This window comes from Mauremys reevesii, linkage group 3 (assembly GCF_016161935.1).
Source record: "Mauremys reevesii isolate NIE-2019 linkage group 3, ASM1616193v1, whole genome shotgun sequence".
NCBI classification, from domain to species: Eukaryota; Metazoa; Chordata; order Testudines; family Geoemydidae; genus Mauremys; species Mauremys reevesii.
Genome location: NC_052625.1, coordinates 35,800,055 through 35,826,606, shown reverse-complemented (window position 1 = coordinate 35,826,606; position 26,552 = coordinate 35,800,055). Strand labels below are relative to the sequence as shown.

Below are 26,552 nucleotides of genomic sequence, written 5' to 3'. Positions count from 1 at the left end.
TTACTGCCTCCTGCCAGAGGAGCCCGATGCAGGGGCTTACTTAATTTTTTAATACAACGCTGACATTGAAATAGACAGTTTTCTGAAGCATTTCTCAGTGAAAGGCTTACATAGATCATATATTAATTTGAAATATATCTCTGTTTAAAAGGAAAAAAATCATTGTGATACATTTTATGATCTAGCATGCTATTTTCTGGGGTGAGGTGGGGTATTCACACTACAAAAGTCACAATGCCAAGAGTATTTTTCCATCAAACATTTAGTTTAATTATTCCCTCTCTATTAAGTATTTTATATTGTACATCTACACTAGTAGAAAGTTGTTTTGTTTACTTTCTCAGGGCCACCATGCATTCCGTTCTGTAAATTACAGTATAGTAAGCTACCTTCATCTCTGAATAAGCACACCTTGTCGATGGTAATGAGGGTGCAGAGTTACTGATGTATGCAGACAAATATTTGTCATGTTATTTACTTGTGCATATATTTTTTTTTTGGTGTGGGTTAAGGGGAGCAGCAAAGAAAGCGTTGGAACTCATTTTAGCAGTCTTTAGCACAAGATTTCTTTTGTCATGATTCATAAGAACTTTCAGAAACTGCACTGGCATTCCCAGTAAAAAAAAAAGATAAATATACTTTACCAGTGCAGAAGTTCATAAGTGCTGAGGAATCACATACTGAAGCAAGACAAGGCAAGCTGTCTTCCATTCTTGTCACCTATGTTACAAGTACTATAAAACCAGTTGTGTCTACGTTTCTCGCTGCCTTCCCAGACAGTTTCAGAGCAAATCGCAGCTCTGTAAATCTGACGGCATACTTTGAATTCTGAGGAAATCCTCCCAGTCCAGATGGCCCACCACAAAGCACTTCTGTGTTGGCACAAATAAAAACTCCTTAAGATAGGTCTCCTCCTCCTGCCTCTCTTTGCACTCTGAGCAAGAGGAAAGCTTCTGCTTTTGAGAGAGAGAGAGAGAGAGAGGCAAAAAGGGGGTGGGATGCAGACAAACATCTGAGACTGTTTCAGGGAGTGGCTAAATCTCAGACATCAGAAATACAATAATAAAGGCACTCACTAACCCATGCACTACAGCAATTTATCACAGTGCACAAGCTACCAATTAAAGATCTCAAATGTTACAACTCTGTTACCTCTGTTTTAGCAAAAGTTTGGGCAATTTACAGAATTCTTACTAACTAGTTTTCAAAATAAGGGGGGGGGGAAAGGCTATTGTTTTCACACAATTAGGGTCCATTCCTACCCCCATCTAAATCAACATGGATAAAATTGGGCTCTTAATTTAGAGACCTGTACCTCTGATATTTCTCCTTCACATTAAGTTATACTGCCACTTGTCCTCAATGTGTGCTAATCCACAGGTTTTTCAGATTAGTTTTTACAAAGTTAAAAAAGCAACAACTGAATTTTTATTCACCTACATAGACCTGAATAAACAATTACAGTTAAGAATAACTAAACATGAGGATTTTGTTTGTTGAAAAGCCAACAAAAACAGTGTAAATGAAAACACTTACTGTCCCAAAGTGTTGGGTTTGCTCATGTATTACAATCAATAAAAATTTTAACTGCAACCAAACAATGCATGAGAAAATGGAAGTGATATACCAATTTTTGGTATTTTCATACCATATCTTTCAAAATTAAAAAGTAATGATACCACTGGCAATATGCTTATATGCACTGTTTTACAATAAATTGAATTGTAATATCCTAGTCTAAAACTAGCTGCTTTTGCAATGCTATCATTCCATTAAGTGTGAGAGAACTCATATTACAAATGCATTACAGTCTATTTAATATGACCATGCTTTTGTCTGTCTTGAAAAACCAAGTAGAGCCAGATGAGAACTAATGAATGCAACATGTGCTCATTCTTTTGGTAGCTGTGCCTGAAGCCAACTGGCAGAATGAAACAGTAAGATAAATGTCAAAACAAAGGAATCGGTGGTTACATATTGCATATCTTTTCCCTTATATCTCAAATATGCTTTAAATAATCTAGCACTTTCAAAGCTTTGCAGAACCATAGAAAGGCAAAAGTTAAATACCTGCAGCAAACGAGAGAATAAAAAGAGTGGGGTATCAGAAACAAAAGCACGCTGGGGTCAAGTCTCACCAATCAAAAGGCAATGGGCATGTGATACTGTCTGAGCTCTGAACATCTCTCACTCCTCTGATGTGAATTGTTCTTTAAGAGTTTGTGACAACACATTCTTAAAAGTAAAAATAATACACAAGATGATGTTTTTCAAACTCAAACTCCTTGAGCTAGTCGATTCCAGCAAAACTATGTGCTTTGTAGCAACTCCTGAAAGCTTCCCTTTGTGGAAGGAAAGAATTTACCGTATAGGAGATTCAAACAGAAATAAACAAAAAATCAGATGGGCTATCACCAGGACCAGGGGCGGCTCTAGACACCAGCACGCCAAGCAGGCGCTTGGGGCGGCCGTTTCCCGGGGGGGCGGCATTTGGCTCCGGTTGAGCTCCCGCCGGCATGCCTGCGGCAGGTCAACCGGAGCCCGGGACGAGCGGACCTGCCGCAGGCATGACTGCGGCGGGTCCCGTCTTCCCGCGGCTCCGGTTGAGCTCCCGCAGGCATGACTGCGGCAGGTCCGCTCGTCCCGGGCTCCGGTGGACCTGCCGCAGGAGCTCAACCGGAGCCGCGGGAAGAGGGGACCCGCCGCGGGACCGGGGAAGGGCGGCGCAGCGCTCCGCGCTGCTTGGGGCAGCCTACTGTCTAGAGCCGCCCCTGACCAGGACACTCAAGTCTACACAACTCTTGCACCAGTAAGCAGAAGGCAGAATGGGAAATCACCTGAGAAACTGGATGGTGGAGAACTACTGAGACAGGGAATCACTTAAAACCCTACTCCACCTCTGTTTCTTGTAACATCACTAAAGAGAACAAAAACAAGCAAAATTGAAATTCAGAATACTGTATTTGGGCCAACAAACAGATTGTTGGGTTTGCTAAGTGGTACAGAATAGAGGGGGGGGGGGTGAAAAGAGACCTAATTCCCTACTTTTAAAATTGCTCTTGGTGATCATAAAATATAACTAATTGTACGTGATAAACAGGAGACACTCAACTGAAACATGGCTTTAAACAATAAATTAACTTTGGATTGTTGGATTTCTAGCATAAAGGCAGAATTCTTGTTGCAGGACGCAACTAAGAGCTTGTATTGTGCATATGGGAAATTAAATGCTAATGTTTCCAGATGTATGACCTTTGACACAAAAGATTTTTAGTTCTGATGAAGAGGGATTTCTTAAAAGAAAACAACAACAAAATCCCCCACTATGAAGCTACATTAATGCAGTATTTCCAACTAAGCTCACAGCCTCCCACTAGGGTTGCCAATTTTGGTTGGACGTATTCCTGGAGGTTTCATCACATGACATAATCTTTAATTAAAGATTAATCTTTAATTCCTGGAGACCCCAGGACAATCCTGGAGTGTTTGTAACCTTACCTACCACCCACCAGAGCAAAAAGTGTATTTTCTGAGGTACTAAAGAAGCAAAACACACTATTGGAATATAGAGCCAAGAATATAATTTTGAATAAAGTTTGAAGTAAAACAGTACACTTTTTTGTCCTTGTCTTAAACTGTTTATTGTTGAAATGGTTTGCTGACTATTGACCATGCTGTTCAACAAGATAGTTATGCCATTGTAGGTGTCTGATGGTTAATTATATAAGGACTCCAAAAATTCTATGCACTCAGTGCATGTGGATGGATGGGACAGTGAGAAAGGAATGATAGCAAAACCACTCCATGACTGCCACTCTGCCCTGCTCCCCTAATCATCACAATACTGGAGATGGGGCTTGCTAATGAATATGTGTAGCCACTTTCAAGCCTTCCTCCAACCTACTTTACCTTCACAACAACACTGTGCAATTGGGTGGAAAGAGCCTTCTCTGAGTATAGCTGCACACGAAGAACCCTACATCCTGTGTCTCTTTCCAGTCACCCAGTGGAAGTCCATCAGTTCCACTGCCTGTCTGGCCTTCTGCACCTGTGCAAAGGGGAGCAATATTTGCCATAAACATATTCAAGTTATAGCTAGTGTGATATACACCTTCCCTTTTGCATATCATCTGATATTGCAGACTTGACTCATGGAACTGATGCCAGTCATTGCAATATGATCTTTGTTACCATACAATGTGTTCATTATAAAAAATGGCATGAACAGTTACACCCCAGTATTCATGCAAATCCACCTGCTTCCTATTATTTTCAGGATCCAGACAAATCTTGTTCTCTTTGGCTTTAAAACTCTCTTGGACGTGGTCTTACTTATCTCATGAACTTTGCCCCTTAAGTGGCTTCCACCCTTCTAGCTGGGTCCTTAATCTGTCGCTTCAAACAATTTCACCACTGCTAGTGAAAGAGCTTTCTCTTTTGCAATTTCTTTTCTCTCCACATAGTCTTTTCCATTTCCAGCTCTTCAAAGCTTTTCACTCTTAACAATCATCTCTTACTTTGTTTCTCCTCTTCTCTGCTATTATTTAACTCTGGGGTGCTGGCACTTAAAATTAAAAAGGTCGTAGAGCGTTTTTTAAACTAAGGGCTAGGGGAAAGCTGACAGGTGCGGAGGAGCACGTGGTTCAGACAGAGATATCCCTTAGGGGAGAATCTATTAATGGAGATTCCCTATGTCCTAGTAAGGAGGAGAGGATGGAAGATGTAAAATACAGGTAAGATCTGATGAGAAACAGTCAAAAGACAAATAAGTCTCATTCAATTACATTATGTAATAGCAGACAGCTAAAAAGTGACAAGTTTTTAAAGTGCTCATATACCAATGCTAGAAGTCTAAATAATAAGATGGGTAAACTAGAGTGTCTCGTATTAAATGAGGATATTGATATAATAAATATCACAGAAACTTGGTGGAATGAGGATAATCAATGGGACACAGTAATACCAGGGTACAAAATATATTGGAAGGACAGAACAGGCCGTGCTGATGGGGGAGCAGCACTATATGTGAAAGGAAGTGCAGAATCAAATGAAGTAAAAATCTTAGATGAACCAAACTGTACCACAGAATCTGTATGGATAGTAATTCCATGCTCTAAAATAAGAATATAGCAGTAGGGATATATTACTGACCACCTAACCAGGATGGTGATAGTGACTGTGAAATACTCAGGGAGCTTAGAGAGGCTGCTAAAATAAAAAAAACTCAATAATAATGGAGGATTTCAACTATTCCCATATTGACTGGGTACATGTCACCTAAGGAAGGGATGCAGAGATAAAATTTCTTGACATCTTAAATGACTGCTTCTTGGAGCAGCTAGTCCTGGAACCCACGAGAGGCAATTCTTGATTTAGTCCTAAGTGGAGCACAGGATCTGGTCCAAGACGTGAATATAACTGGACCCCTTGGTAATAGTGACCATAATATAAATTACATTTAACATCCCTGTGGTGGGGGAAAACACCACAGCAGCCCAACACTGTAGCAGTTAATTTCAGAAAGGGGAACTACACAAAAATGAGGTGATTAGTTAAACAGAAATTAAAAGGTACAGCGCCAAAAGTGAAATCCCTGCAAGCTGCATGGAAACTTTTTAAAGACACCATTATAGAGGCCCAATTTAAATGTATAGCCCAAATTAAAAAAAAAACATAATAAGAGAACCAAAAAAGTGACACCATGGCTAAAGAACAAAGTAAAAGAGGCTGTGAGAGACAAAAAGGCATCCTTTAAAAAGTGGAAGTTAAATCCTAGTGAGGAAAATAGAAAGGAACATAAACTCTGGCAAATGAAATGTAGAAATATAATTAGGAAGTCCAAAAAAGAATTTGAAGAACAGTTACCCAAAGATGCAAAAAATAATAAAAAAAATTTTAAGTACATCAGATGCAGGAACCTGCTAAACAACCAGTGTGGCCACGGGGTGATCCAAATTCTAAAGGAGCACTCAAGGACAATAAGACCATTGTGGAGAAACTAAATGAATTCTTTGCATCAATCTTCATGGCTGAGGATGTGAGGGAGATTCACAAACCTGACACATTCTTTTTAGGTGATAAATGAGTCAGAGAATATCAGGGTTGGAAGGGACCTCAGGAGATCATCTAGTCCAACCCCCTGCTCAAAGCAGGATCAATCCCCAGACAGATTTTTGCCTCAGATCCCTAAATGGCCCCCTCAAGGACTGAACTCACAACCCTGGGTTTAGCAGGCCAATGCTCAAACCACTGAGCTATTCTTCCCCCAGAGTGAGGTGTCATTAGAGGAGGTTTGGGTACAAACTGATAAACTAAACAGTAGTAAGTCACCAGGACTAGATGGTATTCACCCAAGAGATCTGAAGGAGCTCAAATGTGAAATTGCACAACTACTAACTGTAGTCTGTAACCTATCATTTAAATCAGCTTCTGTACCAAATAACTGGAGGCTAGCTAATGTGACTCCAATTTTTAAAAGGGGCTCCAGAAGTGATCCAAGCAATTACAGGGCTGTAAGCCAGATTTCAGTATCGGGCAAACTAGTTGAAACTATAGTAAAGAACAAAATTGTCAGACACATAGATGAACATAATTTGTTGGGGAAGAATCAACATGATTTCTGTAAGGAGAAATCATGCCTCACCAATCTACTAAAATTCTTTGAGGGGGCAACAAGCATGTGGACAAGGGGGATCCAGTGGATATAGCGTACTTCGATTTTCAAAAAGTCTTTGACAAGGTTCCTCACCAAAAGCTGTGAAGAAAAGTAAGCAGTCATGGGATAAGAGGAAAGGTTCTCTCGTGGATTGGTAACTAGTTAAAAGATAGGAAACAAATGGTAGGAATAAATGGTCAGTTTTCAGAATGGAGAGAGGTAAATAGTGGTGCCCCCAGGGGTCTGTACTGGGACCAGTCCTATTCAATATATTCATAAATGATCTGGAAAAAGGGGTAAACAGTGAGATGGCAAAATTTGCAGATGATACAAAATTGCTCAAGATAGTTAAGTCCCAGGCAGACTGCAAAGAGCTACAAAAGGATCTCTCAAAACTGGGTGACTGGGCAACAAAATGGCAGATGAAATTCAATGTTGATAAATGCAAAGTAATGCATATTGGAAAACATAATCCCAACGATACATCTAAAATGATGGGGTCTAAATTGGCTGTTACCAAGAAAGAGAGCTTGGAGTCATTTTGCATAGTTCTTTGAAAATATCCACTCAATGTGCAGTGGCAGTCAAAAAAGCAAACATAATGTTGGGAATCGTTAAGAAAGGGATAGATAATAAGACAGAAAATATCATATTTCCTCTATAAAAATCCATGGTATGCCCACATCTTGAATACTGTGTGCAGATGTGGTCGCCCCATCTCAAAAATGATATATTGGAATTGGAAAAGGTTCAGAAAAGGGCAACAAAAATTATTAGGGGTATGGAATGGCTGCCATATGAGGAGAGATTAATAAGACTGGGAGTTTTCATCTTAGAAAAGAGACCACTAAGGGGGAATATGATAGAGGTCTATAAATTCATGACCGCTGCCCCCGCTGCTCCTATTGGTCGGGAATACGGCCAATGGGAGCTTCAGGGGCGGCGCCTGCGGATGGGGCAGCACATAGCAGAGCTGCCTGGCTGCACCTCCACGTAGGAGCCAGAGGTGGGACATGCCGCTGCTTTCAGGAGCTGCTTGAGGTAAGCACAGCCCGGAGCCTGCACCCCTGAGCCACCTTCCCATGTCCCAAACCCCTGCTCCATCCCTTATCCCCCTCCCACCCTCTGAACCCCTCGGTCTCAACCTGGAGCCCCCTCCTACACCCCAAGCCCCTCATCCCCAGCACCACCCCAGAGCCTGCACCCCCAGTCGGAGCCCTCCCCGCCACCACACCCCAGAGCCCCCTCCCGCACTCTGAACTCCTCATTTCTGGCCCACCCTGGAGTCTGCACCCCAACCAGAGCCCTCACCTCATCCTGCACCCCAACCCCAATTGCGTGAGCACTCATGGCCCGCCATACAATTTCTATACGCAGATTTGGCCCTCGGGCCAAAAAGTTTGTCCACCCCTGAGGTACACAAACTGCATATATAATTGCATATAATTAATCTCGCAATGATTTATTATTTGGATTCATGTAATGTGTATTTTTTTTTTTGGAATGGCAACATACCAGTAGCGACTGATTCAGTTTTTTAAGAGTCAATGTTCTATAATCATTTAATAGCTAACAGTTTTTCAACATACAACTAGCAGCAGTAGTGTTTCAGTAGATAACCTATCTTCATGCTAGCCAAATATGGCATTTCAGTAACTGAATATATCTTTTTACTATATACTTTATTGCTTTTCCCCAGTGGAAAGGCAGAAAAGCAGTGATTTCTTTAATAACTGACCAACCCAATGCTTTAAGAAGATTGTTAGACTATTTTATTCCCTTTTCTTGGAAAAAAAACTCTCTCTTCAGAAACCAATATGTCATTTTAAAACAATTTTATATACTTGATCCCTTTCCTGGCAAAACTGATCAACCTGTTTTATTAGATGAATCACAAGAAATAACCGAACAAATGAAATTAGTTCTAAAACATATATTTCAATTAAAAATATGCTCACTGGCTGGATCAAATATATTTTCACAACGCAGCAGGGCATCTGTGAATAAGAGTCACTTAGAATGGACAAGAACAGCTTCCAGGATTTAATGCTTTCATTAACCCAAGGCCCCAGGTTTCCCAGTGCCAGAGATTGCTCAGGAAAAGTCAGCTAGAGAAGCTCAGCTACATTACAATCACTCATTTTCAGATGGCCAACGTTCCTCTTCTCTTGCTTCAACTCAAGGTCCTGGCACTGGAATGAAGTTTTACTAAAATCACATTTTCTGAAGCATTAGCGCACACAGTTTCATAGTGCAAGATCTAATAAAGCTCATGTCACTGTCAACACAATGAGGAGAGAAAGAGTTGACACAAAATAGAGCAGAAGAGCAATACAAAGGGATGGAAGAGAGCGAGCATAATAATTCTTAACCAGCAAGTTCTTCAGGGCAGGCACCATATCTTTGTACATAATTACACAGAGATGAGCACAATGTCTCCCTCATTCTGAGTGGGGCTTCTGGGTGCTACTATAATATAAATACATCCCCTACCCCGATATAACACAGTCCTTGGGAGCCAAAAAATCTTACCGTGTTATAGGTGAAACCGTGTTATATCAAACTTGCTTTGATCCGCCGGAGTGCGCAGAACCATCCCTCCCCACCCCCCCGGAGCACTGCTTAACCGTGTTATATCCGAATTCGTGTTATATCAGGTCGCGTTATATCGGGGTAGAGGTGTATTGAACAAAAAGAGAGGGCAAGGTGTGCATGAAGTAGAGAAAACATTCTAACAGAAGGAAAACAAGAAAGACAATGAGTTAAAAAGATAAAATTAAAACACAGTAAGTCCAAAGTACATCAGACAAAGCATCTCTTTTATGGCCTCTTATTCTGGGCATGCATTCCAGGTCATTTTTGGCTAATGACATTTGCCATGCTATAGTGTGGTTGCCTGAGTGCATATAACATAATGGCAGCATCACTACCAGAGAATTCTCTATTTTTGTCCAGAGAGCCTTACTATTTCACCTCAGGCCAAGTTTGTTTCACCTACGGAAGTTCTCCACAAGTGGGAGACTCTAAAGTCTTATCTTAGCAACTACTATATACTTTAAACTATACACTGTTATAATATTAAGTAATATATTAATTTTTCTTTAAGCAATCAGCAAAAGTTAGATTATTGAAAACAAACTAGTAACTGATAGTATTAGTCACTCCAAAGCTATGGTTATGGAAATGACTAGCAGTCTGATTATTTAATTCATTTCAACATGAAGAAAAACATAGCCATTTGCAGTGTATTGTGGCGGGGTTGCGGAAGAGGAATTACTGCAAAAATACAAAGTGATTTCAAAATGCAATACTTTTTTGGTTTCCAGAAATACTACATTGCTTAAAAGTTAAACAAATCAAGTTTAATTCCAGCAAACCAAAATAAAATAAAATAAAATAAAATAAAATGTGGAGTCTATCAGCTAGTAGAAAATATAGACTACTGCAATGTTTGATTGTTGTACCATCCTTAAAATGTATTTGTACCTGCCAATTTAAATGTAAACAATAGCAATGTGAAACCAGTTTTATTACCTAAGACCAAGTCTATGTTTGTACAAGACTCCCATTTGTCATCAGGTAGGGTATTATCACATTAGGTGCTCAGTGGATCAGAAAATCTCAGATTAAAAGGAAATAAAATGATGGTCCATCTACTTACAGGATAAAAATAATCTCTAGTAAAGAGGCCCAACGCAAGGCCCTCTGAACCTCTTAAGGTGCACACTAGAGTTGCCAACCCTTTCAGTCCATTGGCGCAGCGGGGCTCCCTCCCTGCCCTGTCCCCATGCCACTCCCAGAAGCAGCCAGCACACCTCTGCAGTCCCTGGGGGGCGGGGGGGTTAGGGGTATCTACACACTGCCCGTGCCCCAAGCGCCAACTCTGCAGCTCCCATTGGCCAGAAACTGCGACCAATGGAAGCTGCAGAGGTGGTGCCTGCAGGCAGGGGCCGCACATGGCGCCCCCTCCTCCCCACTTCGGGGTTGCAGGGATGTGCTGGCCGATTTTGGGAGGGGCACAGAGCTCCCTGGCCCCACTTACCTCAGGCAGCTCCCGGGTTGGCGGCGCAGCAGGCTAAGGCAGGCTCCACCCCTGAGGAGCTGTAGGGATGTGCCAGCCACTTCCATGAGCAACGCAGGACCAGGGCAGGCAGGGATCCTGCCTTAGCCCTGCTGCACTGCCGCCTGGGAACCGCCAGAGGTAAATACCGCCTGGCCAGAGCCCACACCCCTCCCCGCCACACCCCAACCTCCTGCCCCAGCCCTGAGCCCCCTCCCAGAGCCTGCACCCCCTCCCACACCCAACCCCCTGCCCCAGACCAGTGAAAGTGAATGAGAGTGAGGGAGAGCAAATGACGAAGGGAGAGGGGATGGAGTGAGCACAGCAGGGCCTCGGAGGCAGGACGGGGCGGGACCTCAGGGCAGGGGCGGGGCAAGGGGGTGTTTGGGTTTGTGTGATTAGACAGTTGGCAACCCTAGCCCACATGTAGGCACACGGGAGTGGGGAGGGGAGTGAGTAGCTGCACAGGACAAGCACAAAAGATCACTATGGGTGCTGGCAAGGGTTGAAACAGGGTAGGTGTCACGAATCTGTGCTTCTGAAGAACCGGTAGTCCTAGTAGGGTGTGCAAATTGCAAACAGGCTCTGGCGATCACAGGCCTGGGTTAGTGGGAATGGCTTCCCAAATCTCCCCATGCTCTACCTGCACAGAACCCAAATACTCAGATTCTGTGGAGGTGGAGTGACTATTATTCTTAGTGTGCATTCATGGCCACATCTTAAGCATGATATACTCAATGTAACTACTATCTAGAGAGTTAAAATCACAGTGTCACACTTTAAACAAACTATTTCAACACTTCAGAGTCTGACCTTATCAAAATATCATTTACAGCCATACAATTCTGAAACATCACATGTAACAGCTGTACAGTCCATAAATTAACTACTCTTCTGATGCCACAGAATACTATACAAAGTCATTCAAGAGGAATCTACACAGAGCTTCATATCTGTTTCATTAACAAAGATATTTAATAGCATGCTCTATCTGCACTCATAGCAAAATGAGTCACAATAAAACCGATACCACGATTCGTTTGCAAATGTTGAATAAAAAAAGTGGTTGCATCTATTGTGAAATGTCAAGACATGACTTGCAACCCATATCCTTGGAAGCACTTGAAAGACATCATGCATATTTAAAGAAACTGGGTGTAGAGAAACTCTTATGACTTTTTTTAAATGAGATCTCTCTCAGGCTGTGTCATTTTTTCATAGCTACATTTCAGCTTCACTTTTATGCTTATTTAAAATAAAATTTTATACCTGAGAGGTGGACCCAAGTAGGTTATAGTTAAATGGTCACTGAGGAGAAATCACACTTTCATGTACTGTTTAAAACAAAATTACCCCAGAGAACTGATTGGCTTATAGAACTGGCAATGGGTTACAGCACCTTTCACCTTTAAGCCACCAGATCAAATTATGTATGACCAGAAGTCATTACCATCTGAAAGTTGCTCTGCTTCTACATAAAAGATGCTGTTGGTCTCTGTACCATTCCAAGTGGAGAAGTGTTCACATTACAAAAACCATCATGGTTAAGACCCTTGTTTAATGTCTCAGCAAGGTATTTCTTCAGGTCAAGGTTGATGCCCATTTAACTAAGGAAATGTATGCTGCCACTGGCTATATGCCAGTTCTGTGGATATGAGAAAAGAATTCAATCTTCAGGACAGACAGCAAATCCTGCATTCCTTTTGCAGCTATCCTCCAAACTTCACATGCACATGCCCACAACAAACAAAGACAGTCTCATTTCATCCAAACATCAGAAGAATTAATTCCCTGACCCACATTTCTCAGATATTTAATCATTCAGTAAACCTACTGCTTCTAGAAGATCCTCTTGTTAACACTACCTCAAAGGTTGTTTCCATTATGATATAGCTATTATGTTGTAAACGGAAAGCACCCTCTAGCTATGATCTAAATATACAGCTCATTTCTGCGAGGCGATCTAGAGCAAGGTGAAGTGCAACTCTCCTCCCCTTGGGCTTTGAGTATTTCTCTTTTTTTACAGCACTGGCATTCTCACTTTACTGGAAGAATTAAGAATGTAGAACTGTGAAACTGTAATGTATTTAATCCTGTGGCGGGTTTCTTTTACACTTAAAGTAAGAAGACACACTATGCACACTGATGAAGTGGGTATACACCCACGAAAGCTTATGCTCCAATACTTCTGTTAGTCCGTAAGGTGCCAGAGGACTCTGTTACTTTTTACAGATCCAAACTAACACAGCTATCCCTCTGATACTTGACACTATGAACACTGTAAACTAAAGTAAATGGAAAAACAGCATTACGCGAGTTAAGCTTAGAGATCTAGACAGTTTGTCAGTTTGTAAAGAAGGTTTATTGCAGGCCATGTTATTTTAATAGCTCTGCAATACTTGTCTAAAGGAAGTAGCTGAGTCTTCCTGTTTATAGAGATACTAAGCAAAAAAATTCTATGAAATACCAGTTGCATTGAAAATGTAATGGTATTGTCCACGTAATGCACATGGCCAGGGGTGAAAGTAAAGCCAAAGACTTGCCGGTACGGGGGCCGACTCCAGCCCTCGGAAGAGGTGGGGAGTCGGGTGAAAGGGGTCGGGGTTGGGGGGTCAGCATCCCCCAGCCAGCCAGAGCTCCAGCAGTGATTTTAAGGGCTCGGGGCCACGGCAGTGGTGGCCAGAGCCCCGGGCCCTTTTAAATCGCTGGCCCCGCGGCAGCTTCTCCTTTTGCCCACGACCGGGGGGGGGTGGACAAAAGGCGCAGCAACATTAAAGCGCTGCCACGGCACTTTTTGTTGTCCTCCATTATAAACATATGGCACCTTTTAACTGACTGGGTATAAGCCCCTACGGACCGTAACACAGCTCTGGAATCCTTAAAAGAATGAACTGTCTCGTCCGCCTTTTCAGAAAATGGTACGTCTTCTGTGGTCTGTTGCATGTCTGGAGCAATGCCAAACTTCTGCAACCAAGGAGCCCTCCTCATTGAGGCCATAATCCTAGATGAGATGTCCACCACATCATGGCCTGACTGTTGTGATGTCCTAGCTACTAGACATCCCTATGCCTTAAATTCTTCCCTGGCATCCTCAGGTAACTTATCTGATGCTGCACTGACAGGGCAGGGGGACTTTAAATAGCTTTCCATTATCATTCTGCCTTCCTGATTTTGGGGCTACATAAAGCCAGCCACCCTGGCACACATTGATGAGTCCCTGAGGAAGTTTTAACTTACACGGGCAGATAACAGCTTCTAAGTACCACTCTGTTTTCTAGATCTTCAATGAAACAGCTAATGTTGAAATTAGGTTACAGAGTTAATATACCACTGGAATGAATAGGGACAGGTGGACCTGCAACAGATGTTCTTTTGAGGACTCAGAACTTAAGACAACAGCATTCCATATTGTTTTACAGTGGATTCGCGTTTGGAAGATTAATGTGTAAAACAAATCTTGGATTCTGTTGCACACATTTATAGTAGGAAGCGGGTTCTACAGCTGTGGAACAGAGGAACATAGAGGGCACTGCCAGCAACAAAATCTGGGATCTACTGAAGTCACTGGAAAAACTCCCATTAACTTCAATAGAGGCAAGATTTCACCCCAAGATTATTGTAACCTATTCTTTTATTCTTAACCCTGTTGCAGTCTTACCAAAAAACAGTAAATACCAAAAATCTTCTTGTATACAGTAGTCTCTTCATAATGTTGTTTTAGTATAACCATGTTAGTAGCTTATACAGAACTTGCTGTTTGAACACACACTTTACAGTGCATAATTAGTTGTTTTGATAACATTAAGGTTTTGCGGTCTGGTTCTTAATATTACAGGCAACCACTATTTAGGTATAAAAGAATGGCTATTAAGCATCATTTGTAATTTTCTAATATTAATGTAAAGACATATCTAGTACACAAAAGCAATTCTAAAATATTGGAAGTTCTCATATTTATCACTAATACAGGAAGACTGTGATGGGGTGGACTAAGTCCAGAGGCCCTCGGCTGGAGGCCTTGAAGCCCCAGAAAAGGGCAGTAGAGAGGTCCTCAAAGCTGCCTAGTGCAGCTGTGGGGGAAGCAGCCAATCGGGCCCCAGCCAGCTAGTATAAGAAGAGCTGCAGGGCCAAACTGAGATCAGTCCCTTGCTAGACCTGGAGGAGAGTGGATGATGCGCTGGGCTGGCTGCTAGGACTCCACCAGGACAAGGCCCTAAGGTATGGGTGAAGAATGTGCTGGACCCACGGGGAAGTGGCCCAGGGAATTGCAGGAGGAATGCAGTTTATTTAAAAGGGACATGGTGGATGGCTGAGGGTGGAGACCCAGAGTAGAGAGCGGGCCCGGGTCTCCCCCACCAGCTACCGGGAAAGTAGCCTGGACTTTGATGCACACCGGAAGGGGAGTTGTACTCTTTTGGTGGCCTAGCTGAAGAGCTGGGGCCAGAAAGGCCCAGAGAGGCAAAGCGTCTCCAGGGAGGGAGCCCTGAGGGACGTGGTCCAACACTAAGGCTGAAGAGATAAGATCCTTCACGTTATTGAATAAGGTAAACAATCTCCTCAACCATGACAGTCTTTTTTTCAGATATTTTTTAAAATGTTCCATTACTTTTGGGTTTCTTCATGTCCTAATTTAAGTGGCACAAGCAAGAGAGCACAGTGAAACACAGCAGTTTGCTCAGCAGTGCTCTATTGATTTAACAAAAGATAAAAGAGGGACAGTAGAAACAATGTTTCAAGTCAGTATGGATTGAATTCACGTTGATGTTTAATTAAATATATTTCACTTTGATGAATCTTCTGCTTTTTGGCGTAGGGGTTTTTTTGGGGGAGGAGGGAGTTGGTTGGTGTGTTTGTTTGTTTTTAAACAGCAAGGGAAGGAACAGATTATTTCTTTTCAAACTGACAAAAGTGTTCCTTTTACAATTAACTTTTTCAATACTTAAGATCCAACTCTGCATCCAGATCCATGCAGGAAGACCTCCAAGCCCAAGCAAAGCCTCACTAGAATCAGTGGTACTGCCACATGGGTATGGAAATTTGTTTGCAAGGCTCTGATTGCACGAATGGGGCCAAAACTAGCCATCTGAGCACATATGGGGGAAAAGGAGGAATATCTGGTATCCTACCAAATTTAAAATGTTTGAAAAGTTGGAACTTTTTTCTTTTATTAATACAGTATTTTTAAAAATCCTTTACATACTTTAGGTTGAGTAATATAGTTAGTATTCCTAAACCTAAGTGTTCAAGTTCTTGAGTCAAGTCCCCTTCACCATGAGACTTGCTTTAAAATTGAGATTTTTTTTTTAATTGAGGGATTTTGTTTGCCCTTTGAATTTTGAGCACATAGGTTATATTTCAAGTCCCATTTTCAAGCTTTTCTCTGCAACTTTGACAGCTGGAAACTTACTTTTTCAAACAAAAGCTGAGATTCTCTTATAAATTCATGGCTCCAGGAGCTGGGGCTTTAAGAAAACCAACTACTGCAAAACTCACAATAAAATTGTGAAAGTCGGCAAGACTGCTAGTGACCTGGGGGGAAAAACAATTTTACATAGTCTTTACTTGTACATCCATTGGGAGATATTTACTTAGATTCAGGCATTCAGATCACGGCTTTCATCCAAGGCACTTTATTTTGCTTTTCAAAATGCTTGCATAAGAACAATATCACCTTCACATAAAACCTGTCATTCTACTTAGGTCATATTGATTGTTCCAAGGTGCACTGGTCATATCATTTGCAAACAGAAAGCTAGGGTGTTATTACACTAGAGCATGAAGCATATTGCTTTTGAATCTCTTTGCAAACAAGTGCTCCGATGAAATTAAAACTGCAATTAATGGCATCCGAAAGGGTTTTTGTGTTTACTATATTGTAAAGTAATCAGAACTTTACCAGGGTGCATTCCAAGTAATTTTTTTTTAAAATGCACTTGGCATTAAAATTATAATGTGGCCTTTTATTAAAACACAGAAGTTAAAAAAATATTGCTAAACAAGGTGCAGAAAAATAAGAGTGTGTGCTGTCAGTTTGGGGCACAACTGCAAGGCAGCTTAAACTGAACTGCATATTTGTTTGAGTTAATTTCTAGTGTTCATCTGTGTGGGAAAGTTACTTGAGTAATCAAAGGCCATACGCTTATTGAATAATGACTACATGTCTGATCCTAGGCACAGCAGATTGTGTTGTACGATTTCCACCACTGTTAGAAGGCTCTGCATACCTAATCCAAAATGCAGGGTGCCAGAAATATTCCTTTTAAGAGTCAAAAAAAGAAGACTTTTTTTTGCCTTTTTACACTCTTCCAGATGAGCCATGGCAACATTATTATATTATGCCCAATTTCACTGAAACTCAGCTTCGGGGGTGGGGGGGGGGAGGAGGGAAGGGGGTTGTTGCCCCGCCCTAAGTATTACCAAATGATACAGTATTCTTATAAATTACAGCACATGCACAGTCAAACTTCCAATTCTCGGCAGGATCTATCAAACTAGTAATTTATCAGATAATGACTGACAAGCCAGCGGTACAGAATGTTATTTCAGGCACAAAGTCATGTTATGCTATACTTTTCTACTGCTGGGAAAGAAGGATTGCTTTATTTTAATATTTTGTTTCTCAATTCTATGCCAAACACAAATGCTAAACTTTGCATTCAATATGTCCTTTCATAATGTGAATTATTTGGCTTTTTCTGCATTTGAAGAGATAAAAGTTGAGCGCCACCTCAAACTCAAGGGGCAGGACTGAAATGCAAGCTCCCAGCCATGCAAAGTCCATACAGAACAGTGCCTCCAGAGGGAAGACTGGAAAGAGCCACCTCAGGACCAGCAGTAAGGGTCTATGGCTCTTATTCTAAAAAGCCCCAGAAGCCATGCACACTCACTCCTAAACCTGTGGGGTGAGATTAGCAAGGTGTGAAATAGGCATGTTTAACATGGGGCAGCAATAAGGGAATGGTATACAGCCCTCAATGGGAAAATTATGGAACAAAGAAGAAATCCTTAATGTCATTTAAAATATTATAATTTATATGTTGTATCCCTTTTTATCCCATCCTTTGCCTCAAACACAAGTTTTAGCAGCTCCTTGCCTCAGATATCAAGTATTACTGTCCCATGAATAGAGCTTGCTCACCTCCTCACTGGTGGAAGAGAGAGGAGTAAACAACTGCATAACAAAGACATGGCTAAACATTTCACTTGTTCCCCTAAGGACCTCTCCATATTGAAGATGATGCTTTAGGTCACAGTTAAAAACACATAGTGAAACCCAATGTTCAAGACAGGACTTTGCTGCTTTTTAAAAAAAAAAAAAAACATGTCTTTGAACAACTGTGTTATAATCTGGTCTGCCAACAATTTTACAGTGCATTTTACAATGCATACAGGCCCAGAGCAGAGACACATTAAAGAACATCCAATGTGAAATACGACTCAGTTTTAGCAAATGCTTTGTCTTTTCAATGACCATAAAATAAAGGAAGGAAATACTGCAGAAACGAGAACAAGAAGAGATATTTATAAGAGTTGTTTCCGGGTTCAAAAGTTTTAATATCCTACACCACCATGAGTCATCGAGCAGACAGAGATTATATTCACACAATGTCCTTATCATGGTCTATTAAGGCCAATAGAGGACGCAGCTTTGACACCTTGCTCCTTCTGAACGGCTGGACATTGTTCTCCCCTCTAGTTGGAATAACCAAAGTAAAGCAAACAAGCCAGTTTTAGTGTTTAAAAAAGTCACAAAAGACCAGCATCCCTAGTACAACTTGACTACATACCTCCACGCAAAAGTTATCTAGTCCAGAATTCCCTGTTTTAACACAAGCCAGTGTTAAATATTTTGGACAAAGTGACAATACTTTTCATGATTTTTTATGTGGTGACTCAGAGAAAGAATAAATCAAAAAACATTACAAGAAGTTGTTATGCAGGATGTAGGACTTGTCTCCTAGTGTGACCCACTTCCTTTTCCTCCTAGTCAAAAGCTAAACAACGTAAATCAAAACAAGCTGTTATTTTAAATGTAACTGAACCTTGCCAGGCATCCAGGGCTGCTGAGGTCTCTTCTCACTCCCATGTCTCCCCACTCCAGCTCTTCATCAATTTTTTGCACAACAATCCTGTAGTTCCCAGATTTGATTCAATTTCATTTTTCTGAAAATTTAGTTTAAGCAATTAAAAACAGTAAGCGTGCATGGGAGGTTTAGGCAGCTTCCTAATGAAGGGTGCACCCAGAAGTGGTTCACCAATTTATTACTACAGATCCAGATATTAATAATCGTACACACAAGTTTTAACCATGTTGCAAGCAATTGCACGAACTGACATCTATCAGCCAACCTGCATGCACAAACACCACTATTGCATGTACCGCTACTGCACATGCAAGTGCATGCATTGTTGTGTGCACATGATTAGGAAAATCTGAGCTCATTGGTTGGTGTCAGACATTCTAGTCTGCCCACGAAGGAATGTGCTCAGAAGGTTCACATCTCCTAAGGTAGCAACTATTGTTAAAGGGGACTTGCCTGGGAAAAGGAATTGTAAGGCTTCCACCCTTCATTTTTAGGCAATCACATTCTCACATGCCAGAGCTTCTACTATAAGCATATATATTTCAGCCATTTAAAGGCTTGGTCAGAAAGTAATCTTCTTTACAATGTTTTAAAAAATTCTATCAGGAACAGCAACCGTAAGGTTCTTGCATACAATAGTTTAAAAGACCATCTGCTGATGAGATCAAGTCCAGATGGTCATATTTGGAGAAAGTGTGCACATCATGCCAAATTCTGGTGCTCCAGCTAGCTTCCACTGATCTCTCCATCAGAGCAGATGTCCTTAACTGTGATGAGAGAGGAGTGAGCTCAGAGTTTGACTGAGAAGGGGAAAATGTTTGTTAGATGCACAATAGGATAAAAGGTATCCATAAAGCACTCTCCCCTTTTACAAGGACCTTCAAAAGAGAAAAACAGGAGTGTCGTTCTAATTACTCCCTCTGCTTCACATTCTGGGCATCTTCAAGAGCGAGAATCGCCTCTAAGAGGCAGATGTGGTTCTCTGGAATGCATGGCCACAGCTGAGCCACAGATCACAGCAGGACAAGTCAAGTTTATACAAGTTTCGTGGGAGGCATCGAGAGAGGCTCAGTTTGATTCCACCTTTTTGTTAATTAATGGGCAGGCAAAAAGAATTAATGTAGAGGTCCCCGATGGAGGAAAAGAGGGAGATCAGCATCATCCACCTGGGCGTTTTTTCCACTGGAGAAAATATAAGGATCCGTGACCTGTGGGACTCTAGGTACCACATTCGTCTGAAGATACCTCTCTAAATTTTCACTGGGGATGATGGAGGAGTAGATGGGTTTGACAGGGGCAAGAGGACATCAGCCTCTTCTAAAGGTCTACCTCCGAGGGCTGTGGAAGGACCAGGGTTTCAGACATCCTTTCAGAGGACAGAGAAGAATATAAGAAGGGCCAATGGTCTCTTAGGAATCTGATTAAACTGGGCAGAGTAGAGAAGTAGTCACAGATGTGGTAGAACCGGGAGGATACATAGGCCCTGAGGAACTGGTAATGGCGCCTGGATTTAAAGATCTCTCTTAGTAAGGAAGAGTAGGGGAGGGCTGGAGATCTCAAAGCTTCATGTGTGCCTGGGAATCCTCTTTTGGGTGACAGATCTTGCAGAGGGTAGTGAAGGAGGTGGGAAACAAGGATTAGTTGCCCAGTTGTGACCCACTTTACCTTCTTACTTGGGACTCAGCCTTTGCTTGCATTTAGTTTTGTTTGTGTCTGACAGGACTAGGTCTTAATTTCCATCACCTCCCCCCACTAAAATAACAGTTTTCATTTTTTTCTCATCCTTTTCTTACAAATAAGAAATCCTCTTTTTATACCCAGTTATCTCTTGAGGTGACTACTTTTCAAAGATGTTCAGTTTTTCCCATTTGTGAATGATGCTTCATCCTACCTTAGAACCAAGCTCATCTCCTCATCCTAATTCAATAATGATATGGTATAATGCAGGGATTGGCAACCTTTGGCATGCGGCCCGTCAGGGAAATCGGCTGATAGGCCGGGACGGTTTATTTACCTGCAGCGTCTGCAGGTTCATCCTATGTTCTCTGTTCCAGGCCAAAGGGGGCTGCAGGAAGCGGCAGCCAGCACATCCCTGTGGCCAGTAGGAGCTGCAATCAGCCGAACCTGTGGATGCTAGAGGTAAACAAACTGTCCTGGCAGAGGATTTCCCTGATGGACCGTGTGCCAAAGGTTGCCGATCCCTGGTATAATGTGTGTCTTGGAAATGTGTTTATAGACACTCATAGTGGTGCAATGGTGTCAGGTTCTGAGGTAATATGATGATCCTGGACCAGGAGAGGAGGAAAATGTTCTTGCTTTGCATAGCCAAGTCTGAATTGATCAGCTCTTAATGTTAAAGGTAAATTGCAAAGCAAATAAACTTTTGCTTTTGCCATTTATAGCTTCTAAACACTTTTTTTTATATTTAAAGGTTTCTTTTCTTATTATTTTCTTCATCAGATTGATTAGCTCCTGACACACTACTTTTCCTTGGAGGACTCTGGCAACCTTTGGTGGACAAGCAGCAGGACGTCACAAGGGACCATCACCTGATCTGTGGGTCTTACTCAACATACCCTTTTCCACACTTGGGGTCTGGAAGATCTGCAGCTCACATTTCGTTGTCCTGTCATAAAATGTTCACAGTCTTCCAAAGAGTGCCAAAGTAACATAGTATTACAAGAAGAATGGGATGTGGGGGTAGCAGAGGAGAGACTAGTACTAAAATCGAGGCCTCAATACCTTCCAGCGTGTGTGTGTGGGGGGGGGATGGGGCTAAGGCAGAAAAGCTGCTTCATCTGTATCTATCATGAAGGAGCAGTAAAAAGCCTCTCTTTTTTTGGTTTGGCTTAGCTGTTCACTTTTAACTGTTTTACATTCTTCTCTCCCCCTCTCCATTAGAAAGGAAGAAAGCACAAAACCATTCAGAGCTCTCAGGACCACCACATTTTTATCTCTTGGCAGTATCCTCCTCTGCAGGAGAGGGATCAAAAGAGGGAAGAGAAGCACTTGAACTTGCCCTGTGAAGGAATGTAGTTAGTGCTAGGTCACAGTTCTCTCTCCCTGCCATGTCAGAAATAACTTTACATTCCTTACATAACGGTAAGCATCCTGTCTGCTTAAGGCTGTTTTTTTTGGAGGGGGTAGAGGGGTTGCAGCAAGTTTGTGTGGGGTTTATGTGCAGACAGAACATACACTAAAAGCACATGATAAGCAAACACAGCATCCTCCTGAATAAAGGGGTTACTTTTATGTAGCAGCTGTCATCTAAACAGAAATAACTTGTTGCCATAAATAGATTTTAAAAATACATAAATTATAAAATTCATTTTAACCATCTACCCATAATTATTCTGAATATAGACAATGCCTGTGTAGACCACTTAATCTTGATATTTTAAACCTATTTAGACAACCTAACCTGAAGTTTCAGAGCCAATCCTAGGCTAGCATCTGCGTTCAATCTTTCATGGAAGAGATCCAAAGAAGCTGTGGGTCATCATGAGAATGGGCATTGATGTTAGGGAATACAACATGTTAGGGGAGTGGTACCAGAAACATAATCTGTCCACTCCCACCCCACCCATTACTGTACAGCCAAGGCTTCCTCAGCAGTGGATCTTGGGCTGAATGTGGAGCAGGAGGTGGAGTGGAGCTGCAGCTGGGGTTGGACCTGGTCTGGGGGTGGAGAGGCAATGAAGGCAGATCTGGGCTGGGGGCAGAGCAGGGGGTGGAGTGGGGCTGCAGCTTGAGACAGAGAGGCAATGAGGGTAGAGCTGAGCCTGGAGGCTGAGGAAGGCTGGGAAAGGAGCGAGGCTGACAGTGTGGTGCTCCCTCCCCAACCACCATCGGGGCTGGCCCAGACCCTGCCGCATGCCCCCCTAAACATTCCACCGTACCCCCCCAGAGGTCAGGCTCAACAGTCTGGGGACCACTGTGTTAGGGCCTACATTAGCCCTGCCCTTGTATTGACAAATTTATTGCAATGGTAAACATTGGCACAGCTCCGCTAGTGGAAGTAATAGTGGGATTGCTGTAGACAAGTCTCTAGGTGGGCTCTGGTGTTTTAAAAACTGCCATCTAAACCTACTTAAAGAGGGCCTATAAGACATGACTTCCTGTTACCAACTCCTTCCCCCACAATAGCGCTGCCACTTTTGCAACCACTAGTGGGCTTGTCTTCATTACAACAGTTAGCTCAAGTTAGTACACTCAAATGGCTCCACTTGAGCTAGGCTTAATGACCACACTGAAACCACTCAACTACACAGAATGATGGGATTAGCAACTGAGCTGTGGTAACGCTATCAGCTGCATCTCCACTGCATTACTAGTTCCAGCATCAGCAGCACTCGAGTTTCAACACACACACCCTGACGGGCCAGCTAGCTCGAGGTTAAACCACCACCTAAGATGAACTAGAGACTTTTGAATGTGGATGTAAGGTGTGGCAGCATTCCGAGTTACACCTCAAGCCAACACTGCAGTGACGACCAGCCTGCAGGGGGAGCTGGGCAAGTATTAGCAATAATAGGACAGACAAACCCCAGTACAGACAAGCCCTTGGGGCAAAAGGATCTTGTTGTAGCAGCCTGGGAAGTCTCAGGCATTTTCTTCCTTCCTGACCTGATCCTTGCTCCTGGATGATAAGTTCATTGTTGGACAATCAACTGCAGAAGGACCCAGGTCCTGCCTCAGAAAAAGACCCAAAACACCCCCTCAAACTCTTGTGAGCACTACTTCACTGACTGCCAGCATGGGAAGCCTGAACGCAACTGCTTCTAGCTCTGGAGACAACCAATTGGCCAGAGGAATCTCTAGCCTCAAGTCCTTCAGTCCCTCAGGGGAAAAAAACAAAAAATGAATTTCCCTGCTAGAACTGCTGCTGTGCTGAGCGGAGAGGGAGGGGGAAAAAAAACAGCAAAAAAAAAAAAAAAGAAAATCCTGCCTGGAATGCAGAGGCCTGACGGAAGAACCTCTGCCTTCCAGCGCAGAGGCTGAAGACTGGGCTCTGAGTAGGAGTGAAGTTCTCCAGTTGCGCCACCAAGGGGAGCTAGCAAGCCAAAAAGCCACCAGGAGCTCTGGTGCACCACCTCCAAGCCTGGGACAAAGGCAGGAAACACATCAGTATTGGATTTACAGTGGAGGAGGTACCCATGCAGAATTAAGACTCTACATCCTGTTATCAATCTGCTGAGCCTCCTTCCTCCACTAGATTTGTGTCACTGTTCTAACTAAATTATCCTTTACGAGAAGATTGTTTGGAACTACGCCCATAAACTGATGATCCATGAAAAACCATTAGTAACCTTTCAGTTTCATAAATTATTTAAGCAACAGAGAACCAGCCTAACAATCAGAGCTGGAAGGGATCCATCTCACATGAAAAAATAATGTTATAGTTCTGCAATAATTAAGTCCTTTGTTCTTCACAGCATGTTCATATTTGACTATGCAATATAGAATATTTTCCCCAGCAGTAAGACATCTATTGCAACCTCCTCTTCTACATTCGTACCAGCTCTATCCAAACAACCTAAAGAGACAGGATGTTTAGAGTCTTTAAAAAAAATCTCTCTGGAAGGCATGAAAAAGTGACCGCTGTAACCTGCAATTTTTTGCTTCTCAAACAAGATTTTAAGCATTCTGTTAGTTTTGCTTATGTTTCATACACCAAAACAGTGTAACTTATAATCATATCCATGCTAAACAGTTGTATCCCAGCAGCACGGAAATACATCAGAAGTCCCTCAGGAAAGTGCTACTGGAAAACAGGCATGCTTCTGACAGCAGCAAATGTTAAGATGTGCTAATATGCACAGTTCAATCTTTCCGCTCATTTATTACCACAACATTTCCGTTGATACCATGGGTCCAATAATCCTCCTCCTTCTCTTGAAGAGAATGCAGACCTTCCAATGACTTCAACAGCAGCAAGATTAGACCCCTTTTCAATGCTCTGAATTAACCCTGAGTCTCTTTTTTTTTATTCCACCACTTCAAAACACACACAAAAAAATCATGACCACTACCATAAAATGACCCATCTCCAAATGAAGAAGATAAACAAAGAAATTCAATTAATGCTGCCACTTTATCCTTTGTTGCACTTACAAGACCACAGTACAAATGGTGTATCCCAAGTACCCTGTAGTGCTGAGTTTTTAATCTTAACTTTGAATTTCATTTTAGGGTTAAGCAAGTTGTTTAACTCTCTGTGACTATTTGTCAGATTTACTTCTAAAATAATGTGAACAAAGTGGTCAGATTCGTTAATGAATTCATTCATAGCACCAAAAAGCATCTTATAAAACTTCATTGTATATTACTGCCAAAAGACCCTTGTAAAGCTGCACATTTATGGCAATTTCCAAGTATTTTTCAAAAATGGCACGGGGAAGTGTTGGTAAAAGGAATGGGTATTATTGGGTTAAAGATCAAGACCGGTAGTCAAGATGAGATCTATATTCTATTCCCAGCTCTGCCACTCTGGTGTGCAAGTCAAACTCTAAGGATGGCTCTACACAGGGATAAAAAAACCCACGGCTGGCATGGATCAGTTGACTCGGGCTCACAGGGATCAAGCTCTGGGGATGAAAAATCTCTGTGTAGATATTCAGGCTTGGGCTCTGAGGCCCTATGAAGATGGAGGTCCCAGAGCTCAGACTCAAGCCTGAGCCCAAACATCTACACAGCAATGTTTAGCAGCATAGCCTGAGTCAGCTGACATGGGCCAGCCATAGCAGTGCCATGGTTTTCTTTTCCCTGTATAGATATACTCTGAGGGCTAAATTTTCAAAGACTCAAAAAGCAGTGCCTTTCTGCCTCAAACTCTTCCCTTCAATGCCTCAATTTTGCAACATTTGTAAAGTAGGATTTTTCTACTTATCTACCTCATAGGGGTTCTATAAGGCTCAGTTCTATAGCTGGTTGGAACATGGCAGGTTTTCCCCTGAAATTTTTGATTTCCAGCAGAAATTTGAATGCAGAAATATTTTGCTTTGTTAATATTGTCACTTTGTCTCCTAGGAGTTGTACTTCAGTTTCATGTTCCCTGATTGGACTACATCTCCCATGATGCACCATGGTCTCCTTTCTTTGGAAAGAAAAGCTGTTTGTTATGGGAGTCCCTACCCATGAGGCATTATGGAAGATGCTCCATCGAGCAGAAGAGGAACATGAGGCAACTAAACTCATAATGAGGCACCGCAGCAGCATTTCCAAATTATAATATTTTGGTTTTCAGCTGAAATATTTTGACCAAAAAGCAAAAATAATAACATCAATCCTTTCCAAACAACACAGACACTTTTTGTGAAAAAGTATGTTTAGTCAAAATCCAAATTTTCTGTTAAAAAACAGTTTTGATGACAAATATCTGACCAGCCTGACAGAGTTAAGTAATATTTGTAAAGCATTTTTAAATTCTCAGGTGGAAAGCACTACAGAACTTCAAAGTATAATTATTATAAACAATTTATTTTTTTTATAGTTGAGGAGACAAAAATATTTCTTTTTTTAAATAATGATAGCGATGTTTTGAAGTAGAAAATCTTGTAACAGAAGTAGAAAGTTTTGTAATAGAAAATCTGCCGCTTTAAAACAGCTCCTTTTACACCACTATTCTGCAGACCATCTGGGCAGGCTGTTGCACCCATATTTCATTTGTGAAATTGTGCCCTTATTTAATCTCTTCACAAACCCAGAGAAATGACACTTCTCAAAGCAGACTTTTCTGTACTTCATGGCAAAC

At 41.9% G+C, this 26,552-nt stretch overlaps 1 protein-coding gene and 1 long non-coding RNA gene across 6 annotated transcripts in view; one reads left to right on the top strand and one right to left on the bottom strand.

Annotated features, from left to right (window-relative positions):
- Window positions 1-26,552, bottom strand: part of EML4 (EMAP like 4) — a 262,705-nt gene that overhangs the window by 152,406 nt on the left and 83,747 nt on the right. For 2 of the 5 annotated variants that reach the window (XM_039529314.1, XM_039529315.1), the window contains exon 1: window positions 645-940. The exons of 1 other annotated variant lie outside the window; for it this stretch is intronic. In XM_039529314.1, the coding sequence (XP_039385248.1) occupies window positions 645-711 (67 nt within the window). In that variant the 5' untranslated portion in view covers window positions 712-940. Of the gene's footprint in view, window positions 1-644; window positions 941-26,552 lie in introns of those variants that run through there. 2 more of the 5 variants (XM_039529318.1, XM_039529319.1) reach the window with 1 other exon arrangement.
- The window catches only part of LOC120400580, a 45,744-nt gene continuing 33,978 nt past the window's right edge, over window positions 14,787-26,552 (top strand). Inside the window, exons 1-3 of the long non-coding RNA XR_005595901.1 lie at window positions 14,787-15,259; window positions 21,260-21,355; window positions 21,701-21,901. This is a non-coding gene — a long non-coding RNA (uncharacterized LOC120400580). The remainder of the gene's footprint in view (window positions 15,260-21,259; window positions 21,356-21,700; window positions 21,902-26,552) is intronic.